This window comes from Dromaius novaehollandiae, chromosome 11, assembly GCF_036370855.1.
Source record: "Dromaius novaehollandiae isolate bDroNov1 chromosome 11, bDroNov1.hap1, whole genome shotgun sequence".
NCBI lineage: Eukaryota > Metazoa > Chordata > Aves > Casuariiformes > Dromaiidae > Dromaius > Dromaius novaehollandiae.
Genome location: NC_088108.1, coordinates 6,931,190 through 6,954,732, shown reverse-complemented (window position 1 = coordinate 6,954,732; position 23,543 = coordinate 6,931,190). Strand labels below are relative to the sequence as shown.

Genomic DNA, 23,543 nt, shown 5'->3' with positions numbered 1-23,543 from the left:
CGCCCGCTGGCCTGCGCCGCTGCTCCGGCTGGGGCCTCGCGGCCTGCTGGGATTTGCAGTCCGCCCGCCGTGGGGGCGGCGCGGGGCGGCGAGGCCGTGCCGCCGGCGGGACTACACCTCCCAGGGCGCCCCGCGCCGCCGCGGCGCTGCGCCGCCGTGCCGGGGCGAGGAGGAGGAGGATGGTGACAGCAGGAGGATGGAGTCAGGTGAGGGGCGGCGGCGCGGGGCCGGCGGCCGGCAGCGGGGGGCGAGAAGGCGCGCGCGGGGCGGCGGTTGCGGCCGTTGGGGCGGCGGCGCGCGCGCGGGGGTGACAGCGCGGGGGGGAGGGGGCCGGCGGCGACTGCCGCCCCTGGGCCGCGGCGGGCGGCGGCTCTGCGGGGCCCCCGGGCCCGCTCGGCCCTCGGCTCCGCAGCGCCGGGGGAGGCTGCTGCCCGCCGGGCCGGGGGCTGCGCCGCGCGGGCAGCGTTCAGGGGAGCGCGCGGGGAGCCGGCGCGGCGGCCGCGCTTCCCTGCGGCCTTCTCCCGAGACACCGCCGCGCCCGGGCGCGGAAAGTCACGGCTTTAAAAAAATGAGCGCTTTCGGTTGGGGGGTGTTGCGGTGCCGAGAGGTGCTGCCTGCAGAGCCGCGGCCGGGGACCCGAGCGGCCCGGCACTCACCCCCTTTAAATACTGGGGCAGGAAGCAGAGCTGAGCAAAGGCATTCGCCTCTCTCGGTGCCTGTTGAGGTGCAGTTCCCCGGTGTGTTTCCACGCACAATGTTCGCCCCAGCGCTGCAGGGAGGCTCCAGCTTGCAGGTCCTTCCTAGCATTAAAGCCTGAAAGTTGCTGCTGCGTGGCTCCGGTTTGGCCCCTCGGCATGGTGCTGGTGTGGGGCGCAGCGGGACCCCGCGGTGGGGCCTGTCCACGCAGCCCCCCGCGCGTGCTCTCCCCCGGGTCACGGCCTCCTCGCGGCCTGCAGCGGGAGAAGGATTAGGACTTGGCGGAGAGAAGAAACCCCAGTAATTCCTTTCTGGATGGTCTGACTTGTCATATGACGGCGGGTTTGGGAAGGACACACAGCGCACAGAAAGCTCTCTGCTGTGGGATCTCAGGAGATGAGAGAACCTTTTTTAATGTTTTGACTCAAAAATAGACTATTTATTAAGTCAAATAAATGATGAATCTTCTGGCAGAGGAAAAATACCAGTTTTAAAAGCCCTTTTGCTATGTATATGGCTATAAGAGAAAAGTTCACCGCATTTTTTAACAACAGCGTATTGAAACGCAGAGGTGTACCCTCAGTGCTTGGTACCCCTTGGTATTGCGTCGGCTCTGGCTGCTCTAATCAAAAGGGAGTGTAGCTGAATTTCATTTCTGATCATTGTAGTGTATATTCCTAGCAAAAGTTGAGGCCTTTTTGTATATTTACCTCATGATTGTTTGTTCTTTATACTGTGTATTTTTGCACTTACTCAAATAGTAAAATATGATCGTGTTCACTTTCCCTTTCAACTTCTGATTCATTGGCAGCATATTTCTTTAGTTTATGTTATTTAAAAGAAATAAATGATTTTATGTTCATTTTTACAACTGAAGGGTTGCTTCACTTCCAACAAACCCTGCCTTAATTGTATAATAATTGATTGAACTGTCATCTTTTAGCAGTGTTAATTATCATTTGTTATTTTACAGTAAATTGGTCTAAGCCGAATAATAACATTAATACATCTTTTTCTGAAGTGTTTCAAATCTCCATTTAGGAAAGCAAAGCAGAGTCTTGCTAACGCTTTTCACGTGCTTCACATTAAGCAGAGGACATGATCACAACAGTATTTGTACATTTAAGATCGAGCGTGGGCGCATACGCATCGATGCCTGAATTGTTCTTCCCTTTGTTGATTTTCTTGGATCAAACCTTGTTCTTGCTGCAGTCATCCTGAATTTTGGCTACTGGCTTCAGACAGGCTGCTTACAACCAAGGTGTCAGCCGTATTATTCTCTCAGAATTCGCTGAGGATCAGAATGAGAAACAACCAAACCATTGGATATTTCAATGGCAGAACATGTTGTTAAAAGAAAAGAGTAAATGCAGCTGGTAGCACAGTTCAGAAGATCAAAGGCTGCACAAACTAGCTGCATCTAGTCCAGTCTAAGAACTCAGAGTTGGGCATAAAAGAACAAAAGGACAAAATGGAGTTTGAATTTTGTGTATTCCTCTTCAGTTTTATCTAGGTATGAAAACCAAATCACTATTTTATCAGACTACTTAGAAGAATTTCCAGAAACTGATGAGCCGGTCTGGATTCTGGGAAGGCAACACCACCTAAAAGCAGGTATCTTTAAAATGAGAATTCATCAGTAAAATCCATACAGGATTCATAAATTTGCATGCAACAGCAGCTCCTTATATTCTTCTGTTCCCTAAATGTCTCATGAAAGAAATCTATTTTTCTCTGTAAACAAGAAACCAAATAGAAGCAGTGGTATCCATCCTAATATGAAACCAGAAGTTTGCCAAAGTCCTTTCTATAATGGTTTGTGCAAACAAGTTGCACTTGTGACAAAGGCTAGTCATGAGGCTGCTTACTTCTAGAAATTAAATGCTTCAGGGAAAAAAAAAAATTGGGGGGAAAGTTCAGTTTTATTAGTGTTATTTTCCCCTGAGGGGTGCTGACTACGGCCTGCCCTTTTCCTTGGGGAGAGGACGAGGGCATCATCTTGTGGCCATGTCAGAGGTAGTGGCCATCCATACAGGCGTGGTATTAAAGACAGCTGACAGTGCTGTGCACAGCCTCTGTTGGCTGAAGGAACCTGGGAAGGCCAGTCAGTCAGACCCACCGCTAAGGGAAAATGCAGTAAATAAGATCCTTAAGAATTCTTGAGAGCCTTTGAGAGAAGTCTGTCAGAGTATATATTAAAAAAGAGAGTGATTTAATTAGATTTAATATTATTAACATTTTCTAAAAATGATATAATACTGGGTTTAGAGGTAATACGTAATTTTGTGTTCTTTTGCATGTAGAAATGCTTTAAGATTTTTAACTTGCTTTACCGGTTCTTTCCAGAGGACATAATTCTCCGTAGTTGTTTCATTCAAGCTGGGCGTAGTTATTCCAAACACTTTTAAAGTCTTCACTGGCTAATAATTATTTCATCCTTAATAATTTAACTTTAATTAGCATCCTAAAAGTTCTTTCAATATTAAAATGGCTAAAAGCAAGTTTTAAGTATTAAGGGATTTTAGATGTAAAAGCTAACAGGAATCATCCATGCACTCTGTATATTGCATATATTGATGAAATTAGATTTTTTTTCAGTTTTAGAAGTTTTTTAATAGTTTCTTTCCTTTTTAAAATGTTCCAGACAAATCTAAATTATTGTTGGATATAAGTGCTCGTCTCTGGTTTACATATAGAAGAAAATTTTCACCTATTGGTGAGTATACTGCAGAAATGCTGCCTTATTACAAATTACATTGCAGGATTAGTGATGTTACTGTGGACTGAAAAAATGATTTTTACAATGTTAGAACATTTTGAGTATCATTTTACTATTTGTGCAAACAAAATATGAAACTTATTAAAAACTGCATTTACTTTTACCTGTAGATAATCAGGTCTTAGTGTTTGTATAGCAAGCAGTAAACAGTTTGTGAATGTTACTTGAAGAATGAAAAGCAAGTCAGCTGTACAAGAAATAAATGAAATTTGTTTATTTGTGCAATTCAGCAATTAGAACTTAGACCAAAAATAAGGAAAAAAAAAAGTCTTGCTCAGTGTCTTTTATCCATAGGACAGTTATTAGAGATTTTCAGATGGCTTGCTGGATTCTAGCACTCTGAAATCTTCTCTGTGATGCTACATTCAATTTAAGGACCATAATGTGATGAACTTTTCTTATAGGTGGCACTGGTCCTTCATCTGATGCTGGCTGGGGATGTATGCTGCGGTGTGGGCAGATGATGCTGGCACAAGCACTGATCTGCAGACATTTAGGAAGAGGTGAGTGCTGTTGCTGAATGAACTTTTATATTGTTTGCACAGCTTTTAATTTTTGTTGTAGTTTTCCGTAAGTGCACAAACCCTAAATTTATTAATGAAACTCTCTTGATGCCCTGATAAAAGTTACTAATGAATTATGTGAGTAATTCTTATCCAGCTGGGCCAGATCATAACCTTAAGCAGAGAAATAGGAATAGAGGGAGCACAAATAGGGAATGCCATTATCATTATTTTGTAAATCTCTCTGAGGAATAATCAAGTTGAAGCCACGGGGAATCCTACTGTCACGGGACTGAGTTCTTATCCTTCTCTTCAGTGCTTACGTAATGACTAAATAATTGCACACAAGGACTGTGTGAATAGTTACATGGTGGTAGACGTCACACCTAGTACTTCACAGACCACGCGCCTCTCTCCAGCCTGTGGTCCAAACCCTGTGGCAGAATCCATTAGTGCAAGCGCTTAAGCCTGTACGAACGTTTCACGTTCTGGGATGACAGGTAAAGCTTCTTAGGTCTGGTCTGTGAGTAGCTGCTGTACCAATTAAATTCTGTAATTCCTATCCTATTGTGCTGTGGTTAATACGGCAGTATGCTGTGTGGATTTATCTACTTGAGTAAATGAATCCACACAATGGAGGAGCAAGGATCTAACTGAAGAGTATGGAACCAAACAAATTACCATGAAGAAAAACTACAATATGAACTTGTAGTATGCATTTACTCTGTAGTACCTGCCCTAGGCATGCACTTCTCTTAGTAAATGTGAGGTAACTACTTTATGTTAGGAGTAAGAGCATACATGGCATTGCTGTGGTTCAGATTTTGCTTGTGAGAGGGTCACTACTGTGTTTAGACTTTGTTTTATGGATTATAGCTTATGTTCTGATGTATGCTTGCAAATCTAACACAATATAAAAATAGCGTATAGTTTTAAATGATCTTGTCAGCTCATAGATATGGCAATAGCTATCAGTTTTCAGAATTGATCAGTCAGTATATGGTTCATATATTTTCATTTGACCTTTTTTTTTTTCATTTTCCCTGTTTTCACAATCTATTCTATGATGATAAAGAACAAGCTGATGATAAAGGACAAGCTGGGAATTCTAGGAACTAGAAACAAAATGTAAATACTAGAGAGAAATTATACATTAATCTTTTGATATTCTACTGCTGTCTAGTAATTTTGATGGAAATGATGGAAGCATTATTATTTTTTAATCCATATAACTTTTTCCCAACAAGATTGGCAATGGGAAAAACACAAAAAACAACCAGAAGAATATCACAGAATCTTACGATGCTTTCTAGATAGGAAGGATTGCTGTTATTCCATCCACCAGATGGGTAAGAACACCTATCAACTTTTTGTTTTTCCACGTAAATTCCTACTGTGTTGAAACTTACTAGTTTTATAATATGTTAATTCATAATCTTAAAATGGTGATTATGAAGACAGTGTGTGTAAGTTTATATAGAGGTAAAAATGCATGCAGATGAGTACAAAGTAAAACAGTACATGTGTTATTCACTGAGATGTAAATAAAGCCATATACTAGAGTCTAGCCCTTGAAAAAGTATATAAATCTTGGGTTCCAGACTCGTTAATACTAAAATAGACATTCTTGTTGGTTATAGCTGCATTTTGTAATACAGATCACTAATATTTGTAATTCGTATATAGTTTATAAACTCTTTGTTTGTTAAAGGAACTAGCAGTCATGAAGTCTTGAAAAGAGCATAGATTGAGAAAGTAATTATTGCTAAATAGATTTTGCAATTGCTCTATAAGATATGACAACACTATTTAATATATATTGTTACCAGACTCTTTGTGGTCTTTTTTCTGTGTGTGTGTGTGTATATGTGTGCTTTTCCCCTCATAAAAACAGCGCAGATGGGTGTTGGAGAGGGGAAATCAATTGGAGAATGGTTTGGACCAAATACGGTTGCTCAAGTACTAAAGTAAGTCAAATCGTACTAGCTTATGCAGAATGTACTTGCCCTGCACAGCTTAGCTCAGAGGCCACAATGAGGCTGGATATCGTTAAGGGGCTGCACCTCCCCTGGTCTCAGAGTCAGGAACATATACACGTAGCATGCAGTTACCCAGACAGTGAGGACCACGACAGTGTAGCCTGGTGGGCTGGTACTGAGTGGGGAATGGGTGAGTTCTAAGTTTGAATATAGCAAGAACCTGCAGAGCAGGAGCTGCAAGAAGGTCTGCCCCACCATGCCATCCGCTTGCCCTAACCAGCGAGCACCAGCGATACATACTCCTTTCTACACAGTGGCACAGCTTTGACAGGTCAAGTGCCACCACTCACATTACAGTGCTGGTATGAAAGGTGAGAATGAAGCCTAGAGAGGCCAAGGAGGGAACTGAACTGGGATTTCTTACTTTCTGAACAGCAGTTCTGCCTAACATCGCTGCTGTATAAAAGATGGGTAGCTCTTCGTAGGCTGGAAGCCACATTTAAAAGAATAGGGTCGACTCTGCCCAGTTCTCTGAAGGATGATTTAGAGGTGCCTGACCTCAGCTCCCGATCCTGAGTGGTCAGCAGTGTGTTTGCAACACTGCCTTAGACACACATTCCAGATAGAGAGAGGAGCTAAAACATGCCCTGGCCTCCAGCTCTTTTCACTGACAAGTTCTTCATGGCTTAGTGCTCACATACAGGCTTTCCTGGCTTATTTTAGACACCTAACTCTGCTTGTGCAGTTTAGGGAGTATAGCTGCCTTCCCCAGAGTTTTGCATTTCACATACATGGACAGACACTTACGTGCTACAGTGCCTCCCTTCTAACTGTTATGTGCCCAAAACCTTCAGCTGGTCGTGTTTTTAGTGCCCTGGTTCTGCTGGCCATGCATGCACATGAATAGCTCCACTGAATTTAGTGGAACTTCTTATGCAGAAAGCATGTGAAAAAATGATTGAAAGTTCTGGAGCAGGAATTTTGTGCTTCTCTGTACAATGCCAGACACAATGGACAAGATCCCATTGCTGAGGCTCTTAAGTGCAATGAAAAGTAATAAACTTTATTGTGTGGCTGAGCTGTTAATATCAATGCAATTGGCAATGGGAGAAAACAGTTTGCCCATGGTACAGTGTCTATCCCTATCCTGGTACCATATAGTATTTATATTTTTCAATATATTTAAGCTTATCTTTTTATTTCACCGGGACTTTCAAAAACCCAATAATGATGCTTTTCCTAAGAAACAGTTTAACTTTTCATTCAAGAACCATCTAATTGTCTTGAGTGCAAAGCTACCCTCTTGGGCCTAATTAATTTATAATAATTATTACCTTAATATTTTCTAGGAAGCTTGCTCTATTTGATGAATGGAATTCATTAGCAGTTTATGTATCTATGGACAATACAGTGGTCATTGAAGACATCAGTAAGTGAAACATCAGTCCTCTAATTGAGTTTCTGATTTGATACCATTTTCTTGAATGTGTTTAAACATGAACAAAATACTTTTAGGCCAGCATGGATTAGCCTTACTTGTTCTGGGGGCAAGAAATAAAAGAAATACAATCTCAGGTTTTGTCCAAAACTAAAGCTAGAACCAAGTGGTGTAGGCATTTTTGGTGGGCAGCTTATATACCATACAGTTTGGGAAACATTGAGTGTGTTCTGTACTATCTAAACGCTTACCCCAGAAGTGGAATGAGGTTGCAGCATGTAGAAATAAAGGGAATTGTTTTTAACACAGAGTTTGCCAAAGAGATGTGCTTTTGTCAGGCAAAAGAGAAACCAGTGGCAGATCCTAACACTGAGAAACACATGGTCAGTCTTTATTTTCAGTTGTAAGAAAGTGGGTTTACAAGTGATATTTAGCCACAGCCTACTTCTGCTTTAGTCGCACAGAATGTTAATTTCCTGTTCACATCATTAGATGTGAAGAGTTTTTTGAGGAGTTTCTAATGTTACCATCTCTGTCATTTAATTTCCCTGACATTTAACAGGCAAAATTTTACAGTATTAATAATGCTAATAGTAAATGTACCTTAATCATTTATGTAATAGCTCACTGTCATGTGCCAGCATATGCTATATCTACTGGGATTACGTCTACTAAATACTTACAACTACCATGCCCTGCTCCTTTTATTTTGAAACAGGAGCTGTATGAAAAGATCTCTGGCAAAGCAGCATAATTTATTACTGAGAGAAGGAACTACCGTATGTTCCTTTGTGCACTGATCGGTGTCTTTTCTTATTCCCGCAGAGAAAATGTGTTGGTCCCCTCCTCAGAGCAGCAGTGCTGCCCACAGTAGCACACATTTGCACAGAAGTGCTCTTGGCCGAAACAAAAACGCAGCAGGGTTCTGTGCTGGCTGGAAACCTCTCTTACTTATTATACCTCTACGACTAGGGATAAATCACATAAATCCAGTATATATTGATGCATTTAAAGTAAGTTGTTTTTTTTCCCCCCTCAATGAATTGCTTGTCATTGTCAAATCAGTTCAGGTACCTGTGATATCAATATACAAATCAACTACAATTTCCTTTTCCTCCCTTTGAACACCTAGGAATGCTTTAAGATGCCACAGTCTTTGGGAGCATTAGGAGGGAAACCAAATAATGCCTATTATTTCATAGGATTTTTAGGTAAGGAAAAAAATCTTTTTACAAATAAGCTGATAATGTAAAGAGAAAGCCTTTTTTGGAAGGGGAAATAGCAAGCAGTTCAAGCATGAGCCTCACAAAATATATTTAAAAATAAGTAGAAACAGAGCAGAAGAAATGAAGAAACATACTTAAAATACTTCAGAAATAGTATGATATGATTCTTACAGGAGAGTAAAGGTAACTGCAAAACGAGATATTTAAAAATAAGTAATCACATAAGCAAAAACAACACATTAGGAATAGTTGATAGCATTTGGCAAGTTTATTGGTCAAATATCTTTACTGTTATAATCCTGAATTATTTTCCTAATCCTGAATTGCTTCCTAATGAATAGTCTTGTTTTATTCTTTTGCTTCACAGTTTTCTCAAATGATTTTCTTGTATTTCAGATTTGTTCTTACAGCAATATCTTTTTCACCTTCTTGCATGTCTTCCTTTCTTAATTACAGCAATATTTAATACTAGAGTCAATCTTTCTTCAGCTCTCACTCCAGTTTGACCCATAAGTTTATGGATTTTTTTGTTTGTTTTTTTGAAATCTGGACTGATTTAGTCAAACTTCTTTGTTCCAATTTCTGAATGAATGTCTAATGGGATTAGAGATTGTATTTGTGGTCATCCTGTACCTTTTGATCTGTGGAATGTTAAGGATTACAACATTTAAGATTTTTTTAAAATGTATTGGATCTCACATAGAAAAAAGGAAAGTATGCAATAAAGGTAGAACAAACCAACAAAAAAAAAACCCGACGGTAATACTTCGCAATAGAAAATTATACCAAATACACTGTGGGAAATTTGTGTCTAAACTTCCAATTTTCTTAAAGAATACCTACGTAGAAAGTCTAGATAATCTTGACTGTAATGACAATCTAACTGATATTTTAGAAGTCTGTACGAAGTGCTTATCAGAGTCACTTGATTATAATCAACACACGGATTTTACCCATACAGGCAGTGAGCTGATCTATTTGGACCCTCACACCACTCAAAGCTTTGTAGATTCAGAAGAAAATGGCACAGTTGATGACCAGAGCTTCCACTGCCAGCAAGCCCCACACAGAATGAAGATCATGAATCTGGACCCTTCAGTAGCTTTAGTAGGTATTGGGAAATAATAGATGCACATACTTTACTTCAAAGTAATACCTCTATATATTGATAAGGGCAGTAATGCATTTCCTTGAACGGAAACAAGATCACAGAGCAGTTCCTATGATCCAGAATTCAACACGTGGTAAATTATATAATAGCTACACAGGATAGTTAAACTTAGGTCAAGCGGGGAACTGGCTGTTTATATCCTAGGGAAATATTTTCATTTTCTTTACTGAGCAGCCTTTACCTTTTGCAAGAGGTATTATTAGCGAAAGCATGGAACTGAATCAGGGCTCCTTATTTTATTCCATCACTTCCACTTATGCATGGTCACTCCAGACAAGTTACTACTTTTATATCATAATTTGCAAATCTTTAAATGGAATTATTTGTAGTAGTCATCCAATATATGTCACAGGGAAACCGTGGTATTTAGAGAGACTAATTCTGATCCCTTGCCAATTTCCTTTGGTTGGGTTCCTGGGGAGTGTCACCTATAAGCCATGTGGTTAAAGCTTAAAAAAATGTATAAAGATACTGGCATCCTTCATTCATTGACTGCTCATTGTTATTATTTAATACTACTACCTTTTGGAAAGTGTGTTCTTTTCCTTAGTAATACTTAACTGTGCAGAATGTAGAAGAACACAGTGAATCAGACATAATCATAGTGAAGAACAAGAATCTACTATTTACAATACAGACACTCTAAGGAAGGTGTCCTATAGGCAGCGGTTCGTCTTGTAGGTGGTGTCAGCTTCTGCTGATACCTGGGCTATTGGAACTGGCTGTGGCTCCAAGGAGGAGCACACAAGAGCCATTGTCATTTGTGTGTTGACTTTATTTTGGTGGGGCCTTGTTCTACTCTTGGGACCTCTCCCTAGAGCTGCCACATATTTTGGCTCTTATACTTAATGATCATATGGGCTGTTAACAAAACGGGGATGAAATTCTGCCTTACTCACTCGTGTCACGTGTTTATAGCTCACGAGGATAAAAACTACATAATTCTTTTTCCTCAGGGCTTCTTTTGCAAAGAAGAATATGATTTTGATAACTGGTGTAGTCTTGTACAAAAGGTAACAATGGAATCTTACTATCTTTATTTGCTCTATGTAAAACTATGTGCACTCTTTTTTTTGGGGGGGGGGGTAAAATGGAAATTCTCATTAGATCTCTCCCTGTTTGCTAATTAAATGAGCCATACAGAAAAATGCATTAATGCATCAGGGTAAGACAGTGTTACTGAAATGCTAAAAAGAGGTTGTTCAGTACTCTGACAACATATACCCTGCCAGTTGGAAAATGGGTGTAAATATATATACCCTTAAAAAGACTTTCTTTAATGCTATTACTTTAGTAGCTGAAACTTGCTTTTAAAATTTAATACTCACTAAATGACTGTTATTTTTAACTGCCATCTTGTAGTGATGTATAAATGATTTGCTTGATGATTCTTTTTTATTGTTTAATATAATGTATTATTACTTGTTCTAATCATGAATGTAAGTTCCTGGTCCCAGGAACATCTGATTCTATTACATGCAGAATCCCCTCAGCTCCGGCTGATCCCAGGGAAGCAGAAGGTGCTTGCTGCCACAGGATAAGGACTTTAGACAGGCAGTTTGTTAGTCATTTCAGCATGCAGTTGGTATACTAAGCAAGAGAAGTCTGAACATCAAGTAACATCAACCTCTAATGGCATTTATTGGGGGGGGGGGGGGGGGGAAACAACCCACCAAACAGCTAACAGTATCTTGAGCAAACCAGTTTGTAAATCCTTGCAATACAGGACTTGAAGTAACTCATCTGAGTGAAGTGGAGTGGAATTTGGCTTCAGTAATGTCTTCTTTTTGATCAAACCCTGTCCTTCAAAATCTCTTGGTTTTTGGAGGTGATGGATCTCTCTTTTGTTCCCATTGATCAACAGCAGACTTGAGTGTAGAGAGTCACATGAATGTAATTTTAAAAGGTGGAAAAATATTGTACATTCTTGGTGCCTGTTTGCTACATGTAAACAAAATTAAAGGTGTATTACAACACACTGATAACTTCTGGCAAACTTGAAGAGCTCTGTCTTGCAGGTGTGTTTTCAGATGGAAAAATTTACATTACAGATATCTACGAAATGGTGATTCATAATGGGAGGTAGTAAAAATGTAACAGGATTTCACTGTATGTCTGCCTAAAGCCTTGGTTCTTTAATAGACTTACGTAATTTAAAAGTGTTTTTAATTAAAAATTGGTTTTAATTAAGCAAACACTTTTAGGATTTGAAGATTTTTTTGAGGCATCTTTTAAAATGAGTGTATCCTGTCCTCAGGAGATTCTAAAGCAACAGAGCCTACGGATGTTTGAGTTAGTCCAGAAGCATCCACCACACTGGCCTCCTTTCATACCTCCAACAAAGCCAGAAGTGACGACAACAGGAGCGGGTACAGTACTGATTTGAAAGTACTATTGTGCAGCAGTATGTGATTGCTAGCACAGAATTTTTTCTTTTTTTTTAATAACTCAGAAAATACCTTTTCAGAATGTGTCCTTCAAAGTTTCTCTTTCTTTAAGTAAACAAAATCAGGCATGTCTTTAGAATCTAGTTGTTTCAATTTTTTTGCAGAACTCATTGAATCTACTGACAAGCTATTTGAATTGGAAGAAGAATTTGAGATCCTGAGTGTATGAAGGCAACTGTGGTGACTCTTCTGTGTGTTGAATATATTGGTAATATTATTGCATTGACTTAAAGCAAACAGCCATGTTAGCCCCAAAGTGCCTGAAATTGTGGGTAACAGAGCACAAAAACCTAGTAGCATCCAAAACTCTGACAGTGGCAGTTTAACAGGAGCTTCCCTGGAGGGAAAGACAGTAGAAGATCTTGTAGTAAGACACTTAAAGGGAATCTCTTTTTAGTGTGTGTCTTACCTGAAGACCAATGGACCTTTGAGATTAAGGCAGAAATCAGTATATCGTTGGGCTCTGTGTTCGGAGAAAGGGATAACCCAAATGGATATTTCTTGCTCTCGTATAATAATGCAATAGTTTAGTTCTTAAAGCAAAACAATCTCAAGTTAAGGAGGATGTTTACTTCTGTTCCCTCCTGTGGGCTGCATCATAGGAAAAATACATTGTCTTGTTTAAAAGATCGACTGGATCAGGAGAAAATTGTTTCCTTGTTAAATATTTTAACATGTATTTGAGCAACCACACTTTATTACAAAAATGTTTCTGTAAAAGGAACTATATCTAATGTATACATTTTGCAATAGCCTTCCTGTTTCTGGGAGACCTCAAGAGGAACAGGAGACTCAAATAGTTGCTATAGATCACAACCACTGCTATAGTTATGATATATTTCATCTTGACCTTAAGATTTGAATCATTAAAACTTAGGTTGATTTTTCTTTCAGAGCTAAAATGAGTCAAAAGTGGTTTAACTGTACCTTATTTATTTTAAAATAGATTTACACAAGTTTCTCTGTTACAGCACTTTATCTGTGCATCTAATAAATTTCTTAAGCTTTTCATAGGTTGTATGCTGCTATATTTTGTTAATTTGTTTGTGTGGAATCAATATAAACCAGGTTATCTTAAAATTTAATATATAGGTATACACAAATTTCTTAATTGTTGCTTTTTGACTTGTTGCCTTTTGAAATCTGTTTTGATAAAAGTGCCTTAATTCTACAGGTTTATCAGAACAGCCTGTGCAGTTTTATTTCTAAGGCAGAGTAGCTCTCTAGTAGCCATTAGAAAAACAGTCAAGGAGAATTAAAGGCAAAGATCTTTTAATCCATTCTGAAGTTTTTACTATCAAACAGTCCCCATTATGGTCAGTTTTGTCATGTTAGTGTAATGAAAACGAATCACAGAGTTTCATCTTCACCAATAAATGACAACGTAGAGAAATACTGAATGCTGTCTCCTCTCACTTGCACCTCTTGACTAGGGCTAGCATGAAAACAGTTAAGCAGATCATAGTTACAACTTGTTTGCCATCAATGTTTATTAACCACAGTTTGGAAACTAAACACTTACAAAATATCATACCATATTTTTTTCTCCCCTTCAGGGATTAGCTGCATATTGTTTTTTTAAAACAAAGCATTACTCCTAAGCTATTGTTCATGTAACAGCTGGAATTACTGCACTTTACCCTCTCCCCTGCAGACAGAAATGAAGATGAAGCCCCCTGCTCTGAGGAGCTTGCAGTCTTAAGGAGTAACTGCTGGAAAAAAAAAAAAAAGGTGGAGCACCGTACGCTTATTCCATCCCCTTCCCTGGCTCTTAGGTAGGATGCAAACGCTCTTCAGGGAGGAGGCCTTGCCCTTGCGGGCCCCTTGAAGAAGTATTCTGTAGTGGCTGGAGTAAACAGCTCTCCAGAAATCAGGCTGAAGGGAAAACTGGCTGGAGAGGGGAGTTCATCACACTGTGCATCTGATCGAGAAAGGCTGATGGGTGAGCAGTGTGGGAAGAGGCCAAATTTGTTGAACTTCATGGAAATTTGGACATTGATATCAGTGAAGCCAGGTTATTGCACTAGAAGCAATTCCTTAAAGATGAGTAGCACTTAAAATGCATAAGGCCCTGATCCTGGAAAAAATATTAACTTGTATTTGCATGTATCCATGTTCAAAAATAAAACCAAGTCCCTGTAAACACAATACCTGATTGAGGGCCCTTCTGATAGCACCAAGGAGCACAATGTGTGAAACTACAGTGAATTTTTCAGCCAGTTATTTGTGCAAATTTTCAGAAAGTAGTGACCTTCACTGTGCAGACAGTGTTCTAAAGTTGCACTTGCATAACCCAAGCTGTAAATACAGTATGATCTTTCTCTCCAGGGACAGCTAAGAAGCAAATTTGATGCCCTGCATAAATGCATTATTACTCTGTAGCATTAAAATACCTTAAAGATAGTTGCAAGATACATACGAACAGTTGAAGATCTTTTGCAAGTAGAAAGAAGTTAAATGAAAGACTAAATTGTTCTTCACAAATTTTTTCCTTATCTGCACTGTGCCTCAGCTCTAGTATATGCAGAGCTCTGACCCTGATCCAGGAAGATACTACTATATTATGCATGTAAATAACTGTTAAAAGTAAAAACATTATATTAGCTGCTTAAAATAAGCATGTTCTTAAGTACTTCACTGGACAGAGACAAGACCTCCTAGAACCTAGTAAGGAAGAAATAATACTTTAAAATAATGCCTCAGTCTTGCATTAATAGTAATTTTCTGAAGACTTTTGTCTTTAAAATCTTTAAACCAAGGTGATAGTGTATTTGTAAGGCACTTTTTTTTTCAAAGGTCTTGGAATGTTTGTATAAAAAGATTTCATATGCTTCAATGTAGAAAGAGAAGTTGATAATAATAACTTTAGCTCAACTGAAATAATTCACATATCAGCATACTTTTTTCATGGCTTTCCCTCAAAATATATTAGGAAAATACAACTAGTGGCACTTATCTTTGATTATGCCCAGAAGGAGAGTGTGACAATGTAACACTGCATTAGAAATAACTTTTGTTTTTAAACTAACAGAATTAAAGTCCAGAGGAAGGAGAACACAACATACAGTGATTTTAGAAGTAAAAAATGTACATCCTATAACTGCTTGTTTCTATGTTTGCATAAACTTGCATGCTATCTAGTAAAGCCCCTACTTTTTAAATATACAGAACTTCAGTAATTAAAAAATAACTGCGCCAGGGCTACCTCAGAAAGAAAGCTTAAGTAAGTTTACTGTAATGAAGCGTTTTGTGTGGCTGCATATCATTTGACTGCAAGCAGATAAGCACAGACCTTGAAGCAGGCATTTTACTTAGAGTGTATTTCAGCAGAAGGCTACGAGGAATGCTAGAGATGCTTTGAACTCACCTTCACATCAAAAATTGCATTTTCCTTTGGGGCGGCTCTTTAAAGACAATGGATATGACTCTGGATTAGAACCAATTACATATCACTGGAGCCAAAGACTGTCACCTCTGTTTAATGAGCAAAGCAGAACAAATTCACCTTTGAGTCTTCCTATGGAAGTCAGTTATCAACTTTAATGCTTAGTATTTCTAAGTCACCTATGATGCATTGATTAATTTTAGCTAGTCTGTATTTCATAGGCAGGTGAATCTTCATTCCCTTACACTAGACCAAATACGCTTTGCAAAGACACTAAGTAAAGCATAGCCTTTGAAAAGTCTCTCTGTTGACAATTGATATGTGCCTTGGACAGATGAGTGGTGTAATGTGAGTTATAGTTACTCTTCGATCTGAGTAGGAAGCTCACAGAGACTTTCTGAGGTAGCCATGAATGGAAAAAAACAAAACAAAAGTAAAAGCATAGCACCATGTTTCATAGAACAGAGGTTTCAGAAGCAGTTTCTCCCGCTTCTCTGTGAAGTCCGACTCCTGGACTTGACACTTGATTTTGGTAGAATTCTGGCCACCTTGATTCATTCATCAACCACACACAAAACAGGTTTATGCATTTTGTCTTTCTTCAGATCAGTGATGTCTAAACTCTTACACATCTGTTGATGTTTGCATTTTTACTACTATAAGTTCTTCATGCACACTTGGCAACGGCTGACCCTTGTTCGAAGCTGTCCTGCTTTCAGAGTCTCTGAGGGAGGCGCACTGACAAACTGCTGCGACTGTTCAACTGTCGTCAGCCAGAAGCTGTATTTGTTTGCAAAGTAATGGCATGATCCCCTAGCACCGTTGCATTCAATGAATGGAGTAGCACGGAAATCCTCCAGGCAAGAGCCAGGTGAGACAAGGGACTGACCTCCACCTTCTGCCCCAGCTGCAGTGTGCTGAAATAAAGGTGTATATTTAAATGAGTTCAAAGGAACAGAATAGGCAGTTATACAGGGAAGTCCTTGAGTTCCCTTGTTGAAAGGAGAAAAACGAGGGAACCAAAATCTACCTTGGCTATCGATATGGCTGTCCCTTGAGTCAGGGCTAGAGGTGAAGCAAAAGAATGTACTTGGGTTGAATAGAGTGCAGTGGAGAAAACATTCCAGCAGAGACAGGATTAAGACAGTGCTGTAGCTTAGTCAGTGTTTCTATGTTTAAAGGTTTGAAGAACAATGAATATCTTTCTTTGGCAATAAACTACTGCTTCAGTGTTACTATTCAACTTGAGCAGTACAGGTGAGAAGGCTCACTAAACGGCAACAAACTCAGCTTATAGTGAGCCGCTGATGAAGAAATGCATTGAGGCAAGAAGCTACAGCACTCTAGTTCCCTATAAGCAACTTAAGGAATATCAGCTTCAATAGCCTAATTAAAGAGGAGATCTAGAAATGTTTAAAGTTGACTTTGTATTAGCAATAGTTTTCTTACCATAAGGAAGGAGTATCCAATCCACAGGCTGCGCCAGCCAACAGGACACTGTGGGATGGTGATATCCTGGCTGTGCACCGCCACAGCCTGGGAAGGTGCTTCACACACTGAGCAACGACTGATGTACTGGGAGATCTGTACGCTCGCCACCGGCATCATGGGGATAGGGGCAGTGGTGGAGAGCCAGTAGGACTTGTCATTTCGGCTGGCATAGTAGCACACTTCGTTGATGTTGCAGTAAATAAAAGGCATGGTGCTGAAGCGAGGCAGACAGGAGCCAGCAAAACCTGGAAGAATTGGAGCAGTGGTTGTACCAAGCGTCTGGCAAATACACAAGCTCATACACACCAGACATGAATGGCAGAGCGTGGCGCAAGTAACACTGCTTATGCTGTGGATTCTGGCCAAGCAGACTTCCACCATGTCCTCCACAACTGCCTATGGTACCAGCAAAGACTGTTCATTAGAAAGAAGATTTTGGCCTACATTGTTTGTGCCTGAGAGAATTCTGTCAGCTCACCGAGATCCTGGTTGTGTGACTTTTCCTGCCCCTCCACGTACAATAAGCTGTAGCCATCCCACAGCTTATTCATTCCTATGGGACACGGTGGGATTTGGTCTGATTGGCTGTGCTTCACTAAAGTGTATCCAACGCCCACACTCCGACCAGGCATTCCCGGTAAACCAAGCGAGCCCGGCTTTCCAGCGACACCTAGAAGACAGAAGTCACTGATTTACTAATAGGCAGTATGGACATCAGCTGGCTCTATACCTGATTTTGGCATTGTTGTCATTTTGTTTAAGTAAGTCTTGTACAATGAAGAGCTCAAGTTTTGATGGCTGTTATATAACTGATTGGACTCTTCTGATTCCGAAAGCAGTCACTTCACAGTAGCACCCACCCCATTTCAACCTCATTTGATTTTCTGTCTTTCCCCAACAATGCTAGTATCCAGGCAGTAGCTTGTATCTCATAGTGTAACAGTCCTGAGGATCTCAAAGCACGAAACAAAGCCAAACCTAATAAATTCATTTTTGCTGTAGTGCTTTTGGTGGTGATATTTCTCTGACAGTTCAAAAGTTGTACAACAAATCTATGTCAGAACCCTAACCTTCTCTCTCTCTGTGCCTTTCCTCTGCCATCCGACCCTCATAGCCATGTTCACTGTGAATATCATACTGCTCTTCAAGATGCCTCCCACATCTACAAAACATTAAAACCAAAAGATGTTCAGGATTGTACAAGATAGAAGATCACGTACATCCCCTGGTCTTCCTAAGGTAATTAATTTGGTGTTGGGGAGGGTCTCTGGGCAAACAGAATTCTACTGATTGCTTCTTTTTGATCTGTGCTCTCCAAATAATAAAATTACCTTCAAATCCCTGTGGTCCTGGAGCACCCAAAGGTCCTGGATCCCCCGCTATGCCAGGTGATCCAGTTAAACCATCACGTCCTTTCAAACCAGATCTGCCCGGCAGACCTTTCGCACCTGAAATTAAGTACAATCATTACCATCACTGTTTCCTCATTCTAATGCCTTCATTCCTACCGTCAGAAGAGGAATATGTTGTGAGCAGCCATGCTGAGAACTTGCTCTTAACAGCTGTAGTTACACACAACTAACTCTATACAGGTATTCCACATGAGCTGACTGTCAGTTAAATGATCAAGATACACAACTGAACATTAGACAAAGCTGAAAATGCAGCACTGAGGTCTGGGACAGGCTACAGGGATGACTGTGGAAGTCTGTGAACACTTCTCACTTCTGTCTCACAAGATTTCTGCCACAGTGGAAACAGAGTCCGCTGCAGGCTGTTGTAAGCAGAAGAAAAGTGAGCTACCTTCCTTATGTCCTTGTTAAGACTTGAAGTCACTCCTTTTGCTTGATTTCACCCTTTTTTAAATTAGGAAATTGGCTTCAATGATATTCAGTCTTTATGTTACATAAAATTAGAGCATCTAATTTGAATTAAGTTCCCCTTTCTCCCCACCCCAATATTCAATGATGAATATTTGACTGACAAATCTTTAAAAAGTCTCAGGGCAGTGAAGGGTGCTCAAAATACAGAGCCTTAGATTGTAGTGGGAGATCACAGATGGTGCCTGGCTAGGAACATTGAAAAGATTATCTTGATCTCAAACCAGAAAGGTTTGGTATGGACAAAACAAGAATCATAGATAAAGTAAGGGTTTGGAAACATGCAAATAAGTTAAAAAATAATAAAATAGTAGATTATATGGAGACAGAAGGGGTTATGCAATTGCACAGAGTTGGATACTTAACGTGGTCAGTAATGTGGAAGGTTAATATTAGTATAGAGAAATGTGATTGGGAAACAGATGGGTGTACATTTGCACAGATTTTGTAATGATTAAGCATTAAAAATAGCATAAAAGGACATAATAAGACCTCCCAGTGACCTTCTCTCTTTGCACTGTTCCACAGTGTCTGCGACCTGAGTGCCTGGCTGGCAGTGTTAAAAAAGACTCTCTCAACTTTTACTCCCTGCGCCTTTATTCACTGTAGGAGCTGACAACAGCCAGGCACCAGCACAGCTCTCTTCACCACACTGGGGCTCACAGTAGCATCTAGGGGGAAGGACTGATGCTAAGTGAGGGATTCTCTATAGGAGTTTTCATGAATGAAAGAGAATATTAACATTTAAAAACCGCCTAAATGGCAGTGCTGGGAAAGGAATCATTGGGATTTGCTGGGCCTACTGGATCCTACTGCTGCAGGACCTGATCCTGTACCCACTGAAGTCACTGGCAAGGCAACATAAATGGCAGTGGTGCAAACTGAAGTTCCCAGCACTTCTCTGGTTACAGTATTTCATTGCCAATCCAAATCATTCTGAGCGACCACTGAATCATTCTTGGGACCACTCCATCTGCTAGTACCTAAGCTGGTATCATACCAGCTACATCACAGGCTGCTGCTCCTAATTCTGAAAGCCTAATTCAAAACCACTATAAAAGTGCAAGAAAATAATTTAGCAAACACATTCTAATAAATCAAACATGCTGATTGTATGCATTTTGATGCAATTATTTCCATTATTAGAAATACCTGTAAACCTTCCTAGTGGATTTGATAAAGTAGTATTCTCCATGTAGAAGGCCAGCATTTCAGCTGATCTGAATGAGGTGCTCTTTACCTGGTTTTCCAACTGGGCCTTGGAATCCAGGATCTCCATCAAAGCCAGGGACACCATCAATCCCTGGCAGACCAGGTAAGCCTGCAGGAGCTGTGATTTTTTCTGGCTGTGGGGTTATTCCTGGAGCCCCTGGTCGGCCAGGGAGACCTGCACAGTATAAATGACAGTGTAAGTACTCCCCAAAATATTCACAGCTTTGATTATAATACTGACACAAAGGAGATGTATGCTGAATTAAGATTACCTTAATACATCAGCACTGGGTATCTTTCTATAAGTGATGTGTCATGCTCTTATTAATTTATTTCAATCTCTAAGAATCCAAAAGTTCCCCCAGGTAAGCCCGTTAAGGGAGCCCTCATCTTTACCCCAGCCCGAACCATTTGCAACCAAGTACAGCTCTTCAAATCCTCTGGTACTCACCTCGATGGCCCATTTCACCTTTCAGCCCAGGGTAACCAGGATCCCCTGGAGGCCCATCTTTACCTGGCATCCCCATAAGGCCAGGCTCACCCCCTATACCTGCAAAGATACACAGCAAAAGACCTCAGAGGCTAAGCATGGGGTCCTGATTCTGACCCACAGCTGGGGCACTGAGAAACACAATGACAGCAGCAATGGGAGCAACACTTCACGTGACCTTGAAGGAACTCTAATGTGCCCATTTTGATGTCCAGAATGGCTGCAGAGCCTCCAGACAAGAGCTTCCACTGCTGCATTATGATCCTTTACTGGAAGTATCCTTCCCCATCCATGGGGTAACCCGGGGAAAGTGTCTGGGGAGAACACAACTTTTCTATCTGGAATTCACCTCCATGCACAGCACAAAGATACAGGGATTCGCCAACCCACAAAGGCAGAGAGCACACAGTCTTTCACCTGGTGACGGCTCTCCATCCTATCCTGGCACTTGAGCTGAGCAGTTTCTCTGAAACCTTGCTACTAGAGATCCTTATTACAGTTCCTGTCTAGTCTCTTCTGGCAGGGACCAGAGAGAGAGTAATATGCTCCCTGCGTTAGCTCAGAAGAGCATCTCTTAACTCCTAAAATCCTCTTAGTCTCTTGTTGAAACCCAAATCCCCCACATCCACCATGCTATGCCTCTGAGCATACGCAGGTAGGAGGGATAGTCCTGCAAAAACAGCATCCCCAGTTCTTGCCTAGAGAAGACAGAACCACACACAGGGCTGTGAGTGGATAATTGCAGCCAGCAAGCACAGCGCCATTGCATGTGGACATCCTCTGCCCAGAAAAACAAAGACAGGGAAAAAAACATGAAAGACACATTGAAGAGCACCTGCTGCTGGCCTCCTTTTGCTGCTTTTGGAGTCAGCAGTTAAAACCTCCACTGTTCTGGGCTGAAGGGAAGGACTTAGACAACAAACTCAGCTGCACCTACACCTGAACAAGGATCTGCTTCAGAGCAGTCACACTCACCACACCACAGCCACTCATGCTGTCATGGGGACAGCTGCCAAACCACACTCGGACTCTTTCAAGATAAGATTACCTTTGAATCCAAATGCTCCAGGAAGCCCAACTGGACCAGGGAGTCCCATGTCGCCCTTAATGCCCCGTAAGCCAGGAACACCAGCGAAACCTGGATTGCCTGTGTCACCCTGATCAGAAGCTGGGCCAGGGGGCCCTCGTGGTCCTGGAGGACCTGGGACACCTAGATACAACAGCAGTAATTAGCACAATCTGTTCCTGGGGCAAAGCAAATGCTCCTACTATCCCCAGTTGGTCATTCCAGGTGACAGGCATTGTTTGGGGGTCTGTATTTCTAATGGTGTCTTCCTCCCATGGGGAGGAAAACAGGTCCCCACTTGTTTATATCCACTTAGGTCCCCAGAAACCTTTAAATACTTCTGAGTACAGTCTCCTTGCTTCAAATTCTGGGCCTGAGCCCTGCCCCACCTGCTAGCTAGCCTAAACAGTAGCTTCATATTCTCGGCCAAGGAAAGTCCTAGAGTCCCAGCCTCTTCCACAGGGCTATTCGGCAATGAATGAGCACCAACGGCATCACAACAAATCTTTCCAACTATACTTGCTATCGACCTTAGGGCAGGTGCTCCCTATAAAACTTCGAGTAGCAATGAAGCTTTGCTGCCTCCCAGATCACATGGGATACTTCTAAACTTTACACAGAGCCTTTGATTACAGTTGTAGGAAACTGCAATCCAAAATGGAGCTGGGGTCCAAATTCAGACTTAATACACTGGACCTAAGTACCTACCTTAGTGCTTTAGTCTGTTTTACATATCACAATAGGTGATATGAATTTGGACCAGAGGGCTTTAATAACAGTCTTGAACCAAATCAGGATTCAATAGCAGGAATAGAAACCAGATCCCCTTATGCTCAAGCCCTGATCTAAACCACCACAGACGATTAAAGTGTCACCACTCATTTCCCCCCAGAACTCTTCAAAGGAAACACATAAATCAACACAAATCCCCTTAGCTAGTCCACTCTCCTTAAGATGCCTCTCTCCATACCTGAACTTCCATCAACTCCTGGCTGGCCTGCATCCCCAGGTCTCCCAGGTATATCAGAAGGAAGAGAAACTCCAGGTGTTCCTGGCAAGCCAGGCAATCCTACAGGACCAGGGGGACCTAGAATCAGAAATAAAAAGTGAGAGAGGAGTAGTATCCAGAGCTCTGCAATGATCTTCAGAGATGTGGACAGAAGTAGTGACTGTGTGGTGCTTATATTGAAGACAATAAAGAGACTCAGACAATAAAAAGCTCCCCACTACCTGAGGGGGAAAAAATACTACATTCTGCTGTTTGGGAGAAGTACCGACAGTGTAAGAACTATATAACAAACTGTTTCTTAGATATATAGCTACATCGGTCACGTAACATTTACCTGTCAAATTAATGACCATCTTCATGACTTCAGGAGATCTCACTGGTACCTAAGCTGACAGTGCAACCCACTACCCTGAACTCCCATCAGGCTTCCAGAACATTGATATTTACCCATGTCTCCTGATGATCCTTTTGGTCCAGGGAATCCCAGAGCCCCTCTGCCAAAGCTTGGAGAACCTTCTTCACCCTTTGGACCTGGGAGACCTGCAGGGCCTTTCAGTCCAGGTTCACTCAGACCTAATTACACATAGTTAAAGAAGGTAGGAGAGCCTACTCAAACTGCCTAACATAAGTTAAATTATTAAACAAGCTGAGCTGAAATACAAAATGAGTTATTCACCACTCTCTCTGCTGTTTTCAGGAGAGCACCAGAAAGACTTCTTGTGCCTGATGTGCTACTCTGGTTGTGAAGAGTGAATTTAAACAATCTGTAAG

At 41.1% G+C, this 23,543-nt stretch overlaps 2 protein-coding genes across 6 annotated transcripts in view; one reads left to right on the top strand and one right to left on the bottom strand.

Annotated features, from left to right (window-relative positions):
* Positions 1–92: 92 nt before the first annotated feature.
* On the top strand, positions 93–13,248 carry ATG4A (autophagy related 4A cysteine peptidase). 2 transcript variants are annotated; one of them, XM_064518167.1, is made up of 13 exons: positions 93–206; positions 2,239–2,310; positions 3,341–3,412; positions 3,880–3,978; positions 5,226–5,327; positions 5,873–5,945; positions 7,307–7,386; positions 8,221–8,408; positions 8,528–8,606; positions 9,583–9,728; positions 10,749–10,805; positions 12,050–12,161; positions 12,344–13,248. In XM_064518167.1, the coding sequence occupies exons 1-13, from the start codon at positions 197–199 to the stop codon at positions 12,406–12,408; spliced, it is 1,155 nt and encodes a 384-aa protein (XP_064374237.1). In that variant the 5' UTR covers positions 93–196; the 3' UTR covers positions 12,409–13,248. The 2 variants fall into 2 exon arrangements, with proteins under 2 accessions (XP_064374237.1, XP_064374236.1); XM_064518166.1 differs by having other exon boundaries at positions 94–206; positions 2,200–2,310.
* A 246-nt stretch (positions 13,249–13,494) lies between these two features.
* COL4A6 (collagen type IV alpha 6 chain) overlaps positions 13,495–23,543 on the bottom strand; it is a 144,194-nt gene continuing 134,145 nt past the window's right edge. For all 4 annotated transcript variants that reach the window (XM_064518155.1, XM_064518152.1, XM_064518153.1 and 1 more), the window contains exons 38-46: positions 23,220–23,345; positions 22,734–22,850; positions 21,746–21,907; positions 20,659–20,757; positions 20,236–20,382; positions 18,447–18,563; positions 17,594–17,785; positions 17,074–17,360; positions 13,495–16,541 (exon numbers count right to left, since the gene is read on the bottom strand). In XM_064518155.1, coding sequence (XP_064374225.1) covers positions 16,281–16,541; positions 17,074–17,360; positions 17,594–17,785; positions 18,447–18,563; positions 20,236–20,382; positions 20,659–20,757; positions 21,746–21,907; positions 22,734–22,850; positions 23,220–23,345 — 1,508 coding nt within the window. In that variant the 3' untranslated portion in view covers positions 13,495–16,280. The remainder of the gene's footprint in view (positions 16,542–17,073; positions 17,361–17,593; positions 17,786–18,446; positions 18,564–20,235; positions 20,383–20,658; positions 20,758–21,745; positions 21,908–22,733; positions 22,851–23,219; positions 23,346–23,543) is intronic.